Source organism: Balearica regulorum, chromosome 3 (assembly GCF_011004875.1).
Source record: "Balearica regulorum gibbericeps isolate bBalReg1 chromosome 3, bBalReg1.pri, whole genome shotgun sequence".
In the NCBI taxonomy this organism is placed as follows: domain Eukaryota; kingdom Metazoa; phylum Chordata; class Aves; order Gruiformes; family Gruidae; genus Balearica; species Balearica regulorum.
This window is the reverse complement of record NC_046186.1, coordinates 125,717,907-125,734,369: the sequence shown is the minus strand read 5'-3', so window position 1 is coordinate 125,734,369 and position 16,463 is coordinate 125,717,907. Positions and strand designations below refer to the sequence as shown.

General features: G+C 41.2%; 1 protein-coding gene across 1 annotated transcript in view; it reads left to right on the top strand.

Moving 5' to 3' along the window:
• Positions 1 to 16,463, top strand: part of XRN2 (5'-3' exoribonuclease 2) — a 49,292-nt gene that overhangs the window by 16,707 nt on the left and 16,122 nt on the right. Inside the window, exons 17-27 of the mRNA XM_075749968.1 lie at positions 1,444 to 1,579; positions 4,874 to 4,981; positions 5,061 to 5,150; positions 5,670 to 5,742; positions 8,516 to 8,599; positions 9,413 to 9,510; positions 9,600 to 9,679; positions 11,230 to 11,286; positions 13,341 to 13,409; positions 13,512 to 13,646; positions 15,022 to 15,149. Coding sequence (XP_075606083.1) covers positions 1,444 to 1,579; positions 4,874 to 4,981; positions 5,061 to 5,150; positions 5,670 to 5,742; positions 8,516 to 8,599; positions 9,413 to 9,510; positions 9,600 to 9,679; positions 11,230 to 11,286; positions 13,341 to 13,409; positions 13,512 to 13,646; positions 15,022 to 15,149 — 1,058 coding nt within the window. The remainder of the gene's footprint in view (positions 1 to 1,443; positions 1,580 to 4,873; positions 4,982 to 5,060; positions 5,151 to 5,669; positions 5,743 to 8,515; positions 8,600 to 9,412; positions 9,511 to 9,599; positions 9,680 to 11,229; positions 11,287 to 13,340; positions 13,410 to 13,511; positions 13,647 to 15,021; positions 15,150 to 16,463) is intronic.

The following is a 16,463-nucleotide window of genomic DNA, read 5'->3' as shown; positions in this document are numbered from 1 at the left end:
GTGTGTAAAATGCATGCACTATGGTGAATAATAGCTTTAAATTACAAACAAAACCCAAACAAAACAGACAAAAACCAACCCAGATAGTTTTGTGACAGAGGACAGTTCTGAAGCATAATATCGTGACTGAACCAAATGTTAAGTAGAGCTTAATCTTTCTGTTACTTAAACTGCTGTTTTAGATGGGAGTCTCTGCATTGAACTGGAATGCCCCCCAGGATTACGTCCTGTCTGTTAGGCCTAACAACTTGCAGCTTTATGTGCATACACGTAGTTCCTTGCTTGTGGCACAGCACTTCTCTCAAAACGGACATGTCACCTACTGAGTGACAGGGAACACATCAGATGTGGTGAGCAGATAAAATGCCCAAGGAGAAAAGCTCTGGAGTCTGTAGGCAGTGATTCCTGCTGCTGCCCGTGCCCACCACAGCTGTATTCTCCCTGTTTTTTCAGTTTTCGGAGGAGCCTGTGGTCTGTGTTTACCGTTAATCTTCACAGAATATTCTTGCTTGAGATGTGGCACAATATAGCACACTATCCACTTGTTTCCTAACATTATACTTGCCAACTGAGGGCTTCAGATGCTTGTCTGTCAAAGATGAGCAAGTGGGTGCTTTCCCCTGCCCCATCCGTAGACAGACATAAGGGGGAGCTCTCTGAAGCGAGGATAAATAGTGTCTGAGATGGCTGTTGGAGGCAAAACAGCAATCTCTGGCGTGAAAGATTGAAAATCCCTCTGTAAAATGGAACGCATCTGATGGGAGTCAGCAAGCACAGGACTTCTGAGTTGCAGATAATTCTGCTGGTAATCATAGCTTGTCAGAACAGCAATAGAATATAGGAATCAACTGCTGCTGCTTATTATTATTATTATTATTATTTGTTTGTTTACTTTTTATTTTGAGTTGCAGGGAAACAGTATCACTTTTCTGCTTGAGAGGGGTATTAACAATAGAGGAAATAACTTGATGTGGTATGGTATTCCAGTAAGATAAATATTTTTGGCCTAGGTAGATTAAACAAAATAAGGAAGGGGGAGCGTTCGTTCTCTTTCTAATGGTTGGAAGAGTTAAAGAACAAAGTTTACGTGGCACTTCTGGTAGCAGATTCCTGATAAGAAAGGTGAAATTGCTGACTAGGAACAATACTGTTTTGAAAAACCCTGACAGCAGCGGGCAGATGTTTGAAAATCTGCCCTGCTCCAAATGAGTACTTTGGAGGTGTATTTATTGGGATGGCAGCTTCAGAATTTCATCTGGATTTTCTGTGATGCCAACCATCAAATTTTATTCCCTTGCTGTTGAGTATCAGTTTTTATGCTTTCACTTAAATTGTATAAAAACAGGAATTGAAGTAGCAAGTGCCTTTGGCATATATTTTAATTCAGATATGTAAATGTGCCTATACTAAGATTTATTGACTTCTGTTTGTATTGTTATGCAGGTTATGGGAAACTGGTTGGAAACAGCGCTACTATAAAAACAAATTTGATGTTGATGCATCTGATGAGAAATTCCGTCGTAAAGTTGTACAGTCCTATGTGGAAGGGCTCTGCTGGGTTCTCAGATACTATTACCAGGTACGTAAAAAATTTCTTCGCTGAAACTTCAGTTTTCTTTTGTGCTTGCACTCTGTTTCTTTTCAGGAAATAATAATTAGCCACTGCTTATTTTTTGAAAAGCAATGCTTTTTTTTTTTTTTTATATAAAACGTGAGTGTCCGTTCTGTTTGACACTCAGGATTTGAATGCAGTTTTTGTTTCTCACATACAGTAATGGCGCTTATTAGTTTATTAAGGACTGATGCCTGTTTTTCCTTTGCAATACATAGCCATGCATAGGGAAATTGCAGATGACTAAATGAGTGAACAAAGGACAAAGCCTGTGAAATGCTAGTAAGAATTTGAAAGGAAGAGTTGTCAGTCTCCTCCATAGATTGTAATGATGTTCTATGAAGTGTATTCTGATTGAAGTAATCTGTATCTGATTTAAATCTTTTGATAATTGAGATGTCAGATTGGCAAGAGATTAGTTAGACATGTTGGGGTTTGTTGCACCGATGGTTAATAACTAGTTTCGTGCCCTGAAGACAAAGTAAGTTGTATTTCATGTGTGACCTGGGAACAGAATGTGCTCGAGCCGATGAAGTTTATCTGTCTCGGCAGGGCTTTGCAGCTGAACGCGGTGCCATGTTGATAAAACTGCACGTTTTTCATAGGTGGCTCACACCTGTCCAACATAGGGCAATACCTCACATGCCTGCAAAACGCTGTGGTCTTAGTTTATTTTAACATGTACTATTCCCCCCCTCCTTGGAACAAAAAGGGAGTGTGTTTCTTTCCCTTGCACTATATAAACCGGTTGAGTTTGGGCTCTGACTCGCACGTTATGGTGGATGAAAATCGTAGAGTTTCAGGTTTGCAGGTCTGGTGCAGCTGATCTGCAGGAGAGTGCTGCAAAAGGCAGCCTGGCTTTTAAAGGAAACTGAAGGGCTCGGTAAAGGCCAAAACTGACATTATGTTTATGAGGTGACCAAAATTTTTATACTCATTTGAAGATTGTAAAATTAAGTTTGTTTTATCCAAAGAAATGTGCACAGGGCGTGCGTTCATTGGCTGTGGCCTTGTGCAGAGATCACCGTGTGCTTTTATAGCTATTCACATTGGGGGTGCATTTCCGTCTGCTCTGTGGGGACATTTGTGGGTTTAAAGGTAGAGGCACTGGAAGATGGGCATGTTCTGAACTTAAACCAGTATGGGCAAGGCCCTGTGCAGCACTCGTTAGTTTAGCTTGTAAAAACAATGTAGTTAATGAGATGCATGTAGGTGACTCCTTGTCCTTCTGAGGTTGTAGACGTTCTAGCTGAAATTACTGATGTGTATAGAAGTGATAGATGATTACAGCTGCAAAGAAAATAAATCGGTGAGGTTGACAACAACTTCAGGCAGGACCAAAATGTTCTCAAGGAAATCGAGGAGTGCCAATAAGACCTCAAGGAAAAGTGACTGTACAGAAAACGTTTTCTGGTTTAGTGATGTTCCAGAGGAAAACTTGATGAAAGTACACAAATGTTTAGGGCTTTGGTTTTGCTTCATGTTGCAATTACTCTAAAAGAAGGCAAGTCTCTCTCTAGACCTTATAAAAATTACATTGCAGACTTAAAATAGTGCAGAAATTGAATACTTGCACGTGCTGCTGTTTGTACTTCATAACAGAACCATATGTAGGCAAGATAGTGTAACCTGCTGTACACGAATCGCTATGGAGCAGCAGTCAAATCACTTTCTGCCCATGTGGAAGTCAGATTAGGAATATGTTGGATCGGGGAATTTCAAAATAGGTTTGCTTGAGGGTTTGTGGGGGGCGGAGTTAGGTTTGGGGTGTTGGGTTTTTTTTTTTCTTTTACCATAATAAGAATTACTTCCAATAGCTACTGCTCACTGTCCGTAAAACATCTGACAGAACACATTATGTGCTTTTCTATTCTTATAAAAAGCTAATAATGCAAAGTGTGTTCCACTAGTGGGAACATCTGTTTGGAGAGGAGAGAGGGGGGAAAAAAAAAACCCCAAAAACAAACCAATCCACCTGGCTTTTGAAACATACTGAAACCATCTGAAGAATTGCATCTAATAATTACACTCTCTGTAATTTTATACCAAAAATATCGCTGGAGGACCCTCATTGACATTTACTTATTTGGAATTGGAAGTCAAAATAGTAGGCTTTTGTTTCAAGTGGAACTGCTAAGAAAAATAGCTGAGGAGGTGAAAACTTGACTTAGACCTTCTAGAGCCACGTTTCCTTTACAAAGTGCATTGTGTTCTGACCTGTTTTCAGTTTATTTTCTCCTTTCTAAGGATTGTTTTGCCTCTTTCAAGTGAATGCATTTCATATTTCCCAATATTCAAGACAGAAGAATAAGAAGGGAAAAGCAAAATGTTACTCAAAGTGTGTGTTAGTGCTTGCACTGAATAGAAGAGTAACAGTTAAAACCAGAATACTTTTCAACCTGCAGTGAATATTATTCACACTTAGACTCTACAAGGTGTGAATCATATCAGTGTTCTTTGGTGTGTCCCCCCCCCCGTGTTCCCAAGCTAGTGGTGGGATTTTGCATTGAAAAGCAGTAGTGCAAGCTGCGTGCTGCCAGAAAAGCACCACTTTTGTTCCTGTTGAGACCTCTGTAATGGCTTTCTGACTGGCACAATTCTGCCATTTATACAATTACAGAGAACTTGGGAATTCCTCCTCTCTGTTATCTGTGTGTATCTCCCCATTCGAATGCGGAAGCAACTCTCCGCAAGTTGAAAATGTGTCCAGTGGTTACAGGCTCCTTGGCTGAGCCCCTGGGGGCTGGTTAACTGTATGGACAGACTCTGATTTCCTACTCTGCAAGAAACTTTTGTGCATGGTTTTATTGGACTTTGTGCGCATGCTCGTGTGTTTTTTCTCGAAGGGGAGGAAAAAGGCATGAGGTACGTGACAGTGTCCTGAAGCTAAGGTTAAGATGCTGCTGTAAGGTCTTTTGTGTCGTTCTGGTGCTAGGTCCTGTCTCTTTGGCTGTCTCCCTTAGTGACTCAAACCTAGCACAGAGCAAGAGTACTCTGAAGGTGCCCGAGGTCTCCATTCACTGCCCACTGAACTCACTCGCTCTAGTCTGGCTATGAAAAGTTAAGTCCCAACCTGAAGTCCAGAGTACCTTTAGAGGCAAGAGCTCTTTCTTTTCTAATCCTGGGGACTCCTCTTTCTCCTGGTTGATGCTGGGCTGAATTTTGTCATCTTTAGTGGCTGGGCTACGTGATTTTTTGTTTTTGTTTTCGTTTACTTTTCTGACTTGCCTGATTTTTGTTTCTCTGGTTTCTCCACCCTAGGGCTGTGCATCCTGGAACTGGTACTACCCTTTTCACTATGCTCCGTTTGCCTCAGACTTTGAGGGTATTGCAGACATGCCTTCAGATTTTGAGAAAGGCTCAAAACCGGTAGGGCGTCTTTATTTATTCAGTTATGATTTAACAACTTGTTAGGAGCGTCCTACATCTGCTTGTTTAATTTCAACAGTTTAAGCCTCTTGAACAACTTATGGGAGTATTTCCAGCTGCAAGTGGAAATTTTCTGCCACCAACGTGGAGGAAGCTCATGACAGATCCGGTAAGAATCGTTGTTGTATTCCTTTCCGTAAGGTTATGCTGTCTTGCAGTTACGTGAGCATGACTTGCTGCTGCTTACATCAGACACAAAAATAATGGAGACCAGGGGGGGGGGGGATGTTTTTAGTAGGTTGCAGAGATTCTTCAAAGATCTTTAAATGTGATTCTTTGAGTTTAGATATTTCCGTGAGAAAAATCATTCCCTGACATTTCTACACTTTTGTAAGATTTTTTTACTTTCTTATAGAAACCTTGCAAAACTTAACTGGGGAGCAGATACCTGAACCCAGTTACCTGGAATTATTCTGTCCTGCATAATTTCTTGTTTTGATGCTCTAAGTAATGCAAGTGCCTTACCACACTTCATGTTTAAATGGCACAATGTTTCTACTAGTCCAAACTCTTTGCATCCTCCTTAGCTTTGTGTTTGCTCGCCCTCTGCAAAGTACAGTCCTGCGTGGCATTCTGAATCAATTTCATAATTGGCTGGAATGATTATTTTTTATTTTCTCAAATACAGGAATCAAGCATAATTGACTTCTACCCTGAAGATTTTGCTATTGATTTAAATGGGAAGAAGTACGCTTGGCAAGGTGAAACTTTAACTTTTTTTTGAGCTATAGTATACTGACCTCAGTCTTAAGAATCTATGTAAAAATAGGAAGAAAATGGAAAATCATAGTGAGAACATGTCACACTGGTAACATGTTACTTGGTGTGGGGAAGAAGTATTTTGCAGTAGGTATATTTTTGAAAAGAAATTTGTTTGAAGAACAAATTATGATTCAGTAACTGATTTAGGATTGGCAATTAGTAGTCATTCTAGATTAATCATTTTTCTATTTTTATCAGCCTTACTGTGTAATTGTCTTTTGTCTCCTTTGCATTTAATTAATGGATCTTGTTCTGTTCAATCAGTGGCTCATTAGTACCTTGTGAAAAATGCTTTGGGGAATATAGAAATATTTGGATGCATGCAAAATTTGGCAGGAATTTAAAATTAATATTCTCTAAAGAAAGAAGAAGCTGCAGTAATTACTGTATCTGGGTTTTTTTTCATTCTTTGTATCTGGTATTCAGCCAATAGTGTAACATCTCAATTATAGATATAAATAATTATTTGGGCACAAAATGAAACAGGTGAGATTCCACCTGAGCATAAGAAAACACATTTTTACTGTGAGGGTGGTGAGACACTGGAATGCATTGCCCAGGGAGGTTGTGGAGCCTCCGTCCTTGGAGATACTCCAAGCCCAACTGGACGTGGCCCTGGGCAACCTGCTTGGGGCCACCCCAGCAGCCTGTGACCACGCTTGGGCAGCGAGGGTGGATTAGCCCATCTCCAGAGGTTCCTGCTGACATCAGCCATTCGGTGATTCTTCCACCCAAGTCAGCTCACCTGGGTTGGGAAATAGCCAGAGTCAGACACATGAGTATCTTGCTTGGGAAGGCGTTCCAAAATCAAAGCGAATATTCCCAGGGGTTATGAGACGTGTTGCGTACCAGGCTTTCCCTCTGTAACTTGAAGCCCTTTCTTACCCCTAGTGCAGTTCTGGCAGCTGCCCTTAGTCCTTTTGTCCAGTTACCAAATCTACAGTCTAAAGCAGTCGTGTTTTAAGTAGCTCCCACGTGCTTTCAGCAGCCTGTAACGTTACTTTTGACTCATTTAATGCTTAATTGCATTCTGTACTTTTTGTTCTGGATTAATATCTGGAATTCTCATGCTTAAATGGCAGTTGTGAAACTAGAAATATTTTCCAAGCTGGAAGTACAGACTTTGTCTGTTAAAAAGCATCTACTATACCTTGTCCTCTTCATGAAATGTTTAAAGATCTTCCTTTTAGAGATGTGATTATGCTTCTGCAAGCTCAGCATTGATCCATTTTGCAATCTCCTGGGTTATGAACAGTTCTGGTTTTGGTGTCATTCCACCGCTGTGTTGCGAAGGTGAAAATAAATGGTTTGTTTTCTGGGGTAGGCTTATCCCTGTTTCCCTTCACAAGTAGTTATGTTCCAGGTGAAATTTGAACGTGGCTGAGGTCTGGTGCTGTATTTGATAAATCAGTAGTCAGCCTGTGTGAAGATTATCCTCATACTTCATGAGCAGGGACAGTGCAGGTGTCTTGTTTGGCGAGGCTGGCAAAGCAGGCTGTACAGCTCTGCTGCTCCTCGCTGTTTTACAGTAGGCTATGTGATGTTCTGATTCAGTTAAACTTCTGATGTTATTTAACACTTTAGTCATGGCTTGTTCCAAACTGGTTTTGTTAGGAGAAGGTATGAGCTTCTGGTGTAATTACACTTAAGGTAAAGTTTTAGGTTGTCCCCTTTCCTTCAGCTCCAGGATAATAGTATTTGTTTTACCACGTAAAGATGTAACTTCTGAAGCAAAAGTGTTTCAGGCAGACCAAATTTTAGATTGGGAATCCAAGCTTGTGGAAGCCCAAAGTCTGCGTGAACGTAGTACCTTAGAGCAATGACAAATGTGTCTGAGATCTGCCTGCCAGTAGACCTGTGCAGGCACAAATAGGAAACTATGAGTATCAGTTTAGTAGTAGAGAGCCTTTACTGTCACCTTGGTCAGAAAAAGCTCTAGTGTTCATGGTGAAGGAAAGAAAATAGAAAACTGAAGTCGTCCAGATTCCAACTGATAATAAAGGTGACAGAAGTAAATCTTTGAAGACTTTTCATAGTACATTTCATAGTGCTCTTTTGGATTTCATAATAGAAGGAAACCTATACTGGAGCATACCAGGGAAGGTGATTCTCCAGCTTCATCCAATGTGATTGAGTGGGCTCCGAGATGTGCTGCTTAGTCAGGGATTTTGATCCTGAGAAGAGCCTCCGTGTTATCTTGGAGTAAAATTAATAGCTGGTATGAATAGTCCCTGATGGATAGTACCGGTATTGCCTCGTCACTGAAGTTGGGGTGACTTCTTCCATTGTTGTCTCTTCATAAATTAATTTGAATAAAGTAGCATCGAGTTCTGTTGGAGGAGTACCTGTGCAAATGAGACAAATGATGAGTGTCTTATTGAGCTGCTCGTGTTCCTAAATGAGGAACGAGGGAGGTGTGGGTGGAGGTTACTGCTTCCCAGTGCCTCCTCAGGACTGGGGAGGAGGGATGCTTGGAGATGAGCTCACCTTTTCAACCTGCACTACTGCTGAACTATCTTTCTCTAAACAGCTTGCAGGGTCACAACCTCTGGAAATGTAGGGTTTTCTTTTCCATGACTGATGCAGCAGTTGTTTCTTGGGTAAAGAATCTTTTGGAGCTTTCCATGCTAGAGTTGTCTTTTTTCTTTTTTTTTTTTTTTCCCCCCTCTTTTCCCCAACAAGTGTGAAACCCCAATGTTTTGGTTCTACTAGGTGTTGCATTATTGCCATTTGTGGATGAGCGACGCCTTAGAGCTGCCCTGGAAGAAGTCTACCCTGACCTCACTCCTGAAGAAAGTAAGAATTGTGGTATTTTGCTGCAATTGTGATGTATTCTCTGTGACTTGTTATATACTCTGTTTCACCCGAAATAAGCAAGGTATAATAGATGCTTGCTTGGATTGAATTACGGCAGGCCATAGCCTCTTCTTCATGGATGGTGCTGGTAATTAGAATGATCCTCGGTGGGTTTGTTTTTATAGCTTTCACTTACTTTTATTTTACTGAAGTGGACTTGCAGGAGACTTAACCTGAAAATTAGATGGCAGCTTAATTGTATGAAAAGCTTCTACCAGTGTACACTGTCAAAGTACTTGTTAGGTGAACATGTTGCAATTAAAAGAATAAACTCTGTTTCCAGGGTCAGAGTTGATGGTAAAACTTGATAGGTGTGTTGGCTGTTCTCTGTCCAGTGGGCTGGCTGTGTCCAGTTAGGATACGTGAAGCTTCATGTGCAGTTTTTATGTACGTGTTACTGTCTCCATTGTACAAAAATAATAGCTGGTTCCTGTAGGTAAAGCTGCTTGGGAGGTACAGGCTTTTTTCTCAGCCTATCTGTGTCTTCAGCATTACTCTGTTTGAAATTGAAGATTCCTCCCATTGAGCGCACGATTCGTGTCGTTTTGCTGTCTGCCACTACCCTCGTGACCAGAGGCATCCTGTTCTGGGCAGGCACTGTCTTTCCAGCAAGAAGCGTTCAAAGCTTTCTCCTAAATCACAAGGAAGCTTTGTTTTTGTGGAGATGCGAACAGGACGGTGTGCTGGTCTGCTGCATTCCTTCCTTCCCTCGTTGCTCTGAACCCTTATCCCATTCTCCATGTCTTTTTCTAGGCAGAAGAAACAGCCTTGGTGGGGATGTTCTCTTTGTTGGAAAACACCATCCGCTTTGTGACTTTATTGTGGAACAGTACAAGACCAAAAATACAGAGGTAGGTTGTACTTGTTCTTAGGGATGGTGTAAATGGTGAGGGCAGAGGTCGAATAAAGTGCTTCAGCTGAAAAATTACTTTTTCCATAGCCGGTGGATATGCCCCCAGAGCTGTGCCATGGAATCCAGGGAAAGCTGACTCTGAATGAAAATGCCGTTCTTCCAGATCAGTGAGTATGGCTCCTGCTATGGGTAGTTCGATGCTAAAGGACACTTCTTCAGTTATGGCTGCATTTAAATAAAAAGAGCTCTGTTTCCACAAGGAGAAGCCTAAAACTCCTGACAAGGTGGTGCGTTTAGTTCTGAGGCTAAACATGCTTTCCCCTAGGGTTCCTGTTAGGTGTGTATTATCAGCAGCACATGAAAAAAAAAAAAAAAAAAAAAAAAAAAAAACCACCACCAAAAAACCAACCACAAAACAAACCAAACCACAAAACCCCAAAAACCAAGCAAGTAAAACTTTCATTCTGCAATCCTTTTTTTTTTTTTTATTTCAGAACTAGGCTTTTAAAGCAGTGTCAGAAATCTTTACAGTGCTCTGTGTGTGTGTTTAATTGCTGATGAATCTTTCATTTCATCTATGAAAGCCTGATTTTTATGTATTTAGTAATGTTTGAACGTTAATAGTTAAACAGGGCCTATATAATAAAAGTAGTAGTGATCAATGGCCTTTTTCAGTAAGGTCATGTTGTTTTGGCCTCTTTGCTTTTCTACGAATGTTAATTTAATGCAGTCTGTAATTCAACAGTGCATGCTGTTTAAAAAAAAACAAACAAACAACTCTGCTTTTTATATGCTAATCTTAATTGCATTAAAAAAAATCCAGATTGATAGATATATTTTGCCATTTTCCATTTAGGCTATAGGACTAAATTCAGGACTGTTACCAGCTACGCATACAAAAAATGCGAATGTTTTTTGTTCTCTAGATAATGCATTTAGTTTGAGAAATTATCAGAGTAATCTTCGCATTGTAGGATATGCATTCGTTTATCTAACTTTGCTTAGAGGCATAAGCAGGTGTTCAGTATCTCATTTGCATTAAGTGCACAAACACTCCGATTTTGTTGGAGAGATAATGTATCCTAGGTCACACTCACTAATATACATTTCTCTATTCTTGTCATGGCTTGTGAAGAATATGAGCAAGTAGGAGCTATTCTTGGAGGGAATAGCAATGCAGGAAAAAGAAGACTCTGCTGGTATTGTCTTCCCTAGATAGGGTGTGAGAAATGGGTATTTTTTTACCCAGAGGAGTAGTTTGCTAGGAATTCTGTGAAGATGAGCAGGCATTTATATTGCCACTACAAAATAAGTCACAAATAAGGTTTGTGTCTTCGTGGTGTCTGTCTCTCTGGCCTTCTCCTGCCCTCTCGGAACCTCTCAGCTTGTTTCAGTCAAAGCCCAACAGTATGGGGAGCTTTCCGAGGGGCAGAATAGCACCCAGGTTTGTAAACAGGCTGCTGGGAAGTGTGCGAACACGCTGTTAGACGCTAGAGAATCCACACAAAAGTAACGGCATTAAGAAATAAGGATTCAGTAATTCCATTGCTTACAGAAATGTTTGATTTAGGGGAAAGGCAGCATAATTTTGAAATCCCTTTTATGTGTCGCAGACTTAGTTGACGGAGGAGCGGGGAGTGGCAGCAAGACAGAAAGTGAAGCAAATGGTGAGAAATGTGCTACGTGACATTTTGACAGAGGTTTTTCTCTTTACCAGGACAGTGGAGTCTCCTGTTCCAATGCTGCGTGATCTTGCACAAAACTCTGCAGTCAGGTAAGGAAGCGACGGGGTTTGATGCGGTGACGTACAAAAAATGCAGCAATCTAAACTCATTTTATTCTGGTGCTTTGTGGTGTTAAATTTGCAACAGAATCCATCCCTTAATAAAATTGAAGCTTTTACTTTGTTTCTGGTTTTCTGTGAGAACTGAATCGAAGATGTGTTGTAACGCCATGGGCTCAAGTTAGGGTGGGTAAGCAGAGTGTGCGTAGCGGCGTGCCCTGCAGGAATGTCCAAAACAGTGGTTCCTCAGTGCCTCAAACCCGATGTGTTCCATCCCTTCAGAAACACCTCGTCTTCCCTGCTGTGCCTTTTCTGCCTGCCTTCTCTTGGGGACTTCTGGGTCTTTGGCAAGCAAAGAGCAACACCTACAGAACTTTATAGTCTGTATCAAGCCTTTTAAAGAAAACCCAGTGTTCATGAGAGTAAGCTTCCAAGACAGAATTGGGTATTGATTGGAAGCCCTCCAGCTCTTGGGTTTTGTCTCTAGGAATTTTATCCGTTTTTATTCCTAGCAATTCCCAGAGGGTGCCTGAGAATATAAGCTTCATGTCTTTAAGAAGTGAAGGAGTAATACTAACTTTGCCTGAATGTGATGTTTGGGAGAATAAGAAGAGACTTCATAACAAATAAAAAACAATGCAGAGTTTCCAAGAGTAGATCTTGTGGTCACAGAAGGTTTTAATTACTCGCACTTGACAGCAAATTTCCGTAGATCTAGTGTGTTGTATGTTGTTCTCGCTTAATTTGGCACAATGTAATAGGTATGTAATGCTTGAGCCTGTAACCTTTCACTTGAGCCACGTAAGATACTTGAGACACTGAAAATCACTTGTCATCTGTCTGTGTAGTTTTTTCCCTCCAAGGAGGCATAACTCGCTTCAACTAGAACCGCTATCCACAGGCTGCAGTTGTGGCTTGTCAGGATAGTGTGGAAAGGATGTTCTGAAATGGGGATTTAGTTACTTTGAGTGATGAGTTAAAGGTAGGTTTTGGCTTTCTGTCTGCTGCTGTCAGGTTTGCATTGGTTTACGCTTCTGTCCATTTCTCTATTGCAAGGGTTTTTCTTCCTGTCTCTGGAGATAGTATGAGCAGTCATGATTCTGCTCTTCAGTTCTTGTGACTTTGGCTGGATTTCCAAGGGATCATTATTCTCTTTCCTTCGAGTCTCATTCATTCTCTGCTGAAAACCAGATGTATTTCAGCTGGAAGAGTGAGATTATTCTCACAGCTTAGTTGTTTGCTTTTATCTTTCTTGGCATCTCAAGCAGTTTTCTCTATCAACTGGTAGGTAGTGAGAGAACAGGAAGCAGGTTGGTGCCATGTACTTCAAACATGTCCCTGGTGGGACCTACCTGAGACCTGGATACTTACGCCAGGAGATTGGAATTGCTAGGAGTGCGGATAAATTTTCCTAGAGCAAACCCAAACTGCTACATAACTACCAGCAGAAATTAAGCTTTCGGCTGCTTTTTGCTCTGTTACTATTTAGTTTGTCTAATACTAGACAGCTCAAAATGCAGGGTCTGCAAGATGTTACTGAAAATAGGTGTATATCCCTCCACGGGAACTGCAAGCAAGTGCAAAGCTGCCTTTCAGGATGAAAACTCCCTGGCCCAGGAAATCCCCCTTCTAAGTTTTGTGCGCTTTTGACTAGACTGCATAGCAAGCTGATATCCTTCCTGTGGCAGCCTTTGAACTGGAGTACAATCGGTGCTTTGACTAGAGGATTTGTACTGAAGGGTCTGCAGAAGATACTTTCATTACCATACATAGGACTAACTGTTTTCTAGACATTAAACTTTCTTTTGGACTGGCTGTTGATACAGGGGAGGAAAAAGGTCACCCTGTGGAAAATAACTGAGACGTCCAAGTCCAATATAGTCAGTATATCTGTGCGCAAGAAATGCACTTTGCAGTTTTAGTTGCGGGTTCTTGAATCTTATCTTTTCTGTTGTGTACGTCACTGTTAATAAAGCAGCAGTTACTTTTTAATCTTGCTTGTCTTAGTTATCAAGTAAACCTAATCCTCAAATATTTTCTCGTAGTATCTCTTTCAAAGATCCACAATTTGATGAAGACTTTGTTTTCAAGGCTATAGTGTTACCTGGTGCAAAGTAAGTATAAGTTGTCAGTTTTTTTTCAAATAGTTCCATTTTCTTCCATTAACGTGAGTATTTGCTCTGAGAAGTACTTATGGAACTATTTTTAATATTAAGGAAACCTGCTCCAGTTCTGAAGCCAGGAGACTGGGAAAAAACCAACAATGATGGCAGGCCATGGAGACCACAGCTGGGTTTTAACCGAGACAGAAAACCAGTCCATTTGGACCAGTCAGCATTTAGAACTTTGGGGTAAGGCTGGTGCCATTCTTACTGACTGCCTTGCTGAGATGACTATACTCACTTGTGGCTTTTTTAATAAAAAAAAAACAACAAAAAAACCCAAAGGGGGTGAGGATGGACTGCCAGAGATCAGGTGCTGGTGTTCCACGATGGAAACTTTGACATGTGATATTTAAATTCAGTATCGATGAAAACTGTCTATTACTATAATTTTGCAGTAATGCCGTGCATTCTTCTTGATTTGGGGGGAGGTTCTACTAAATATTTCTAACTGGCTTACCCATTGTTTTTTTTCATCTTGTTTGCTGATTACTTGCTTGAAGTACGGAAGGTACAGTGAGAATAGTGCACATAAGGGATAATGAAGACTATTATGAAGACAGAAATGTCTTTTACACTTTTAAAAGTGAAGACATTTTAAAAACCTTTGTACGAAACATGTGTTACAGCATACAATCCATTTGAATGTCACTTTCCAAAGCATTGCCACAGTCTGTTTTTATTAGTTCTCCAAAAGTCCAAGTGACTTTCTCAGGTGCTGCAGTGTAGTATGAGAATGCTCCTGAGCGCAGGATGAGAGAATGTGCTGGAGTTATGTATTACAGGTAAAATGAGATGTTTTTCCTTACTGGGGAGGGCAAGGAGCCATACATTTGTCAGACCCAGAAAAGAGAGTATTTTAAAGGAGGTTGTATTTCCAGCAAGTAAAAGTAAACTCTCTGAGCAACTGAACACGAGTGTCTCCAGGAAGAGAAAATACTTTCTTCTTCATCTTATGGCTCTGGAGTAGCTGGAAGAAGAAAAAGCAACACCCTTTCTTCTATTTGTGTGTTGGAAAGCATGACTGTTCCAGCGCTGCACTTGTGAACCATCTTCTTCCATGGGATAGTTATTAAAAAAAAAAAAAAGTATAGCTGTGTTATTGATCACATAAGATGTCTCATTAAGTTGCTGTCCAGGGTGGCAGACACAAGCATCAGTCTTCATGCGAATGTAGTTCTGCACAGGAATAACAGCAAAGGCCTGGCAAACATTGATACACTAATTTTTGCAGATCCTGCATTTCTATCAACTCGTACTTCTTGGGAAATGTGACGGCAGTTCAGTTTTACTGGACGCTTCCACAGCTTGCAGGAAATCAATGTTTTTCTGCTTATCGTGGCTTGCTATAGAAACTTCAGAATTTTTGCTGGGACCAGCTCACAAAGCCACTGCTGTGGTGGTGGTGTGCCTGGGACCCTGATCTGCGAGCACATCGCTGTGTCGTGATTGTGCACATCTCCACTGACACACTGGGAGAGCTGGGGCATTCGGTGGGCTGGGTAGCAGCTGTGCTCATAAAAACATCCTGTTCCTTTTCCTTTCCGTTTCTTACGCGTAACAGCCATACGATGCCGAGGGAAAGAGGGATGCCAGGAATGTATGCCAACGCGGTACCTCTGGGAACTTACGGGAGCCCATACACCAGGCCGCTTCTGAGTGGGCAGCAGCAGATTCCTAAACTGTTGTCAAGTAAGTGGGTTCTGCTTTCTACATTTCAGAGTTTGAAAAATATTTCTGTTTCCTTTTGGTCTATTGCACTATTACAATTAAGTGCATTCAGGCATCCGTCTCCATTAACCTTGTGTTGCTGTTCTCTGTTGCTCTTCCTTTATGGAATTGCTGCGGTGAAATGTACTAAAATGTAATTATGTGCCTCTAAGTGGGATCCTGTTTTGAGGACTGTGCCCAGTATTCAAATGCAATACAAAAAATAGCACTTTGGCTACTAAGGGTTCCTAGTGTCTGTTATCCGCAACGTATTCAGTATGTGGGTGGGTCTCAACATTAGCATCAGGAGGCTTGGTAGAAGCTCGGTGCTTTGTGTCTGGAGAGAACAACATGAGGAGGGTGCTGGCCACAGAAAATAATTAATGAGAAATTGTAGGACTGACAGAAGAGCTGTGGTTGGTGCCAAGATGCCAGACTGAACCAAAATTGCTAATTCAGTCCAATATTGGCTTCTCCTGCCTGCAGTAGGTGTTGCAACTTCTGGCAAAGGGGTGGTAGGAGATGGTCAGGAGGTTGGTGAACAAGTGGATCACTGGAAGTGGTAAGATAAATCCTGTGTGACCCAAAGGGGAATGCTTCATCCCAGAAAGGAATTGCTTGTGCGAAGGGCGCCCAAAAAAGGGCGCTAGTTAAGAGTCCTGTCTCTTTGCCTGTGATTAGGAGCTGTATTTCTGTAATGGTGGGATTGAGACAGGAGGAAACTTGGCTAAGCTGCCTAAAAAGGTGCTTTAAAGTAAGAAGTTCTCACTGTTCAGCTGAATTCTTCCAATATTGAATTATGCAAGTGTTTGAAATTTAAACAGCTGACACAGATGAAGTTTGAACCCCAGCATTTTGTCACATATCGAAGACCAGATTGCTGCGAAGTGAAGCTGTCAGCCTTTTTATACTTGACTTGCATTTTTGCAACATATGAAACAGAGCATAAGTAATATCGATGGCCACTCTGAATTAAACTTACTGTCCAGTCCCAAAGTAGATGAAGTGTAGTTGAGGAGTGGGTGCAGAAGCTTTCTTATGTGAGGAATCAAATTTGTTTAAGTGGAGAGATGGATTGAATATGAGAGCCTGGAGCCATTAACTTTCATTAAAGGAAAAGAAGTGGGTGTGTTAAGAAACAGGATCTAAAAAGAAGAGTGTGGGGAATGGGAAGGCAGAACTACCAGACAGGCATCGTATTTTTGTAGTAATCTCCAAAAAGAGAAAGTCTGCATGGTTTTGGGGAGAAAGTATTTGTGAGCCCATCAGTCCTGATTCTGCTGTTCATGTCTTCTG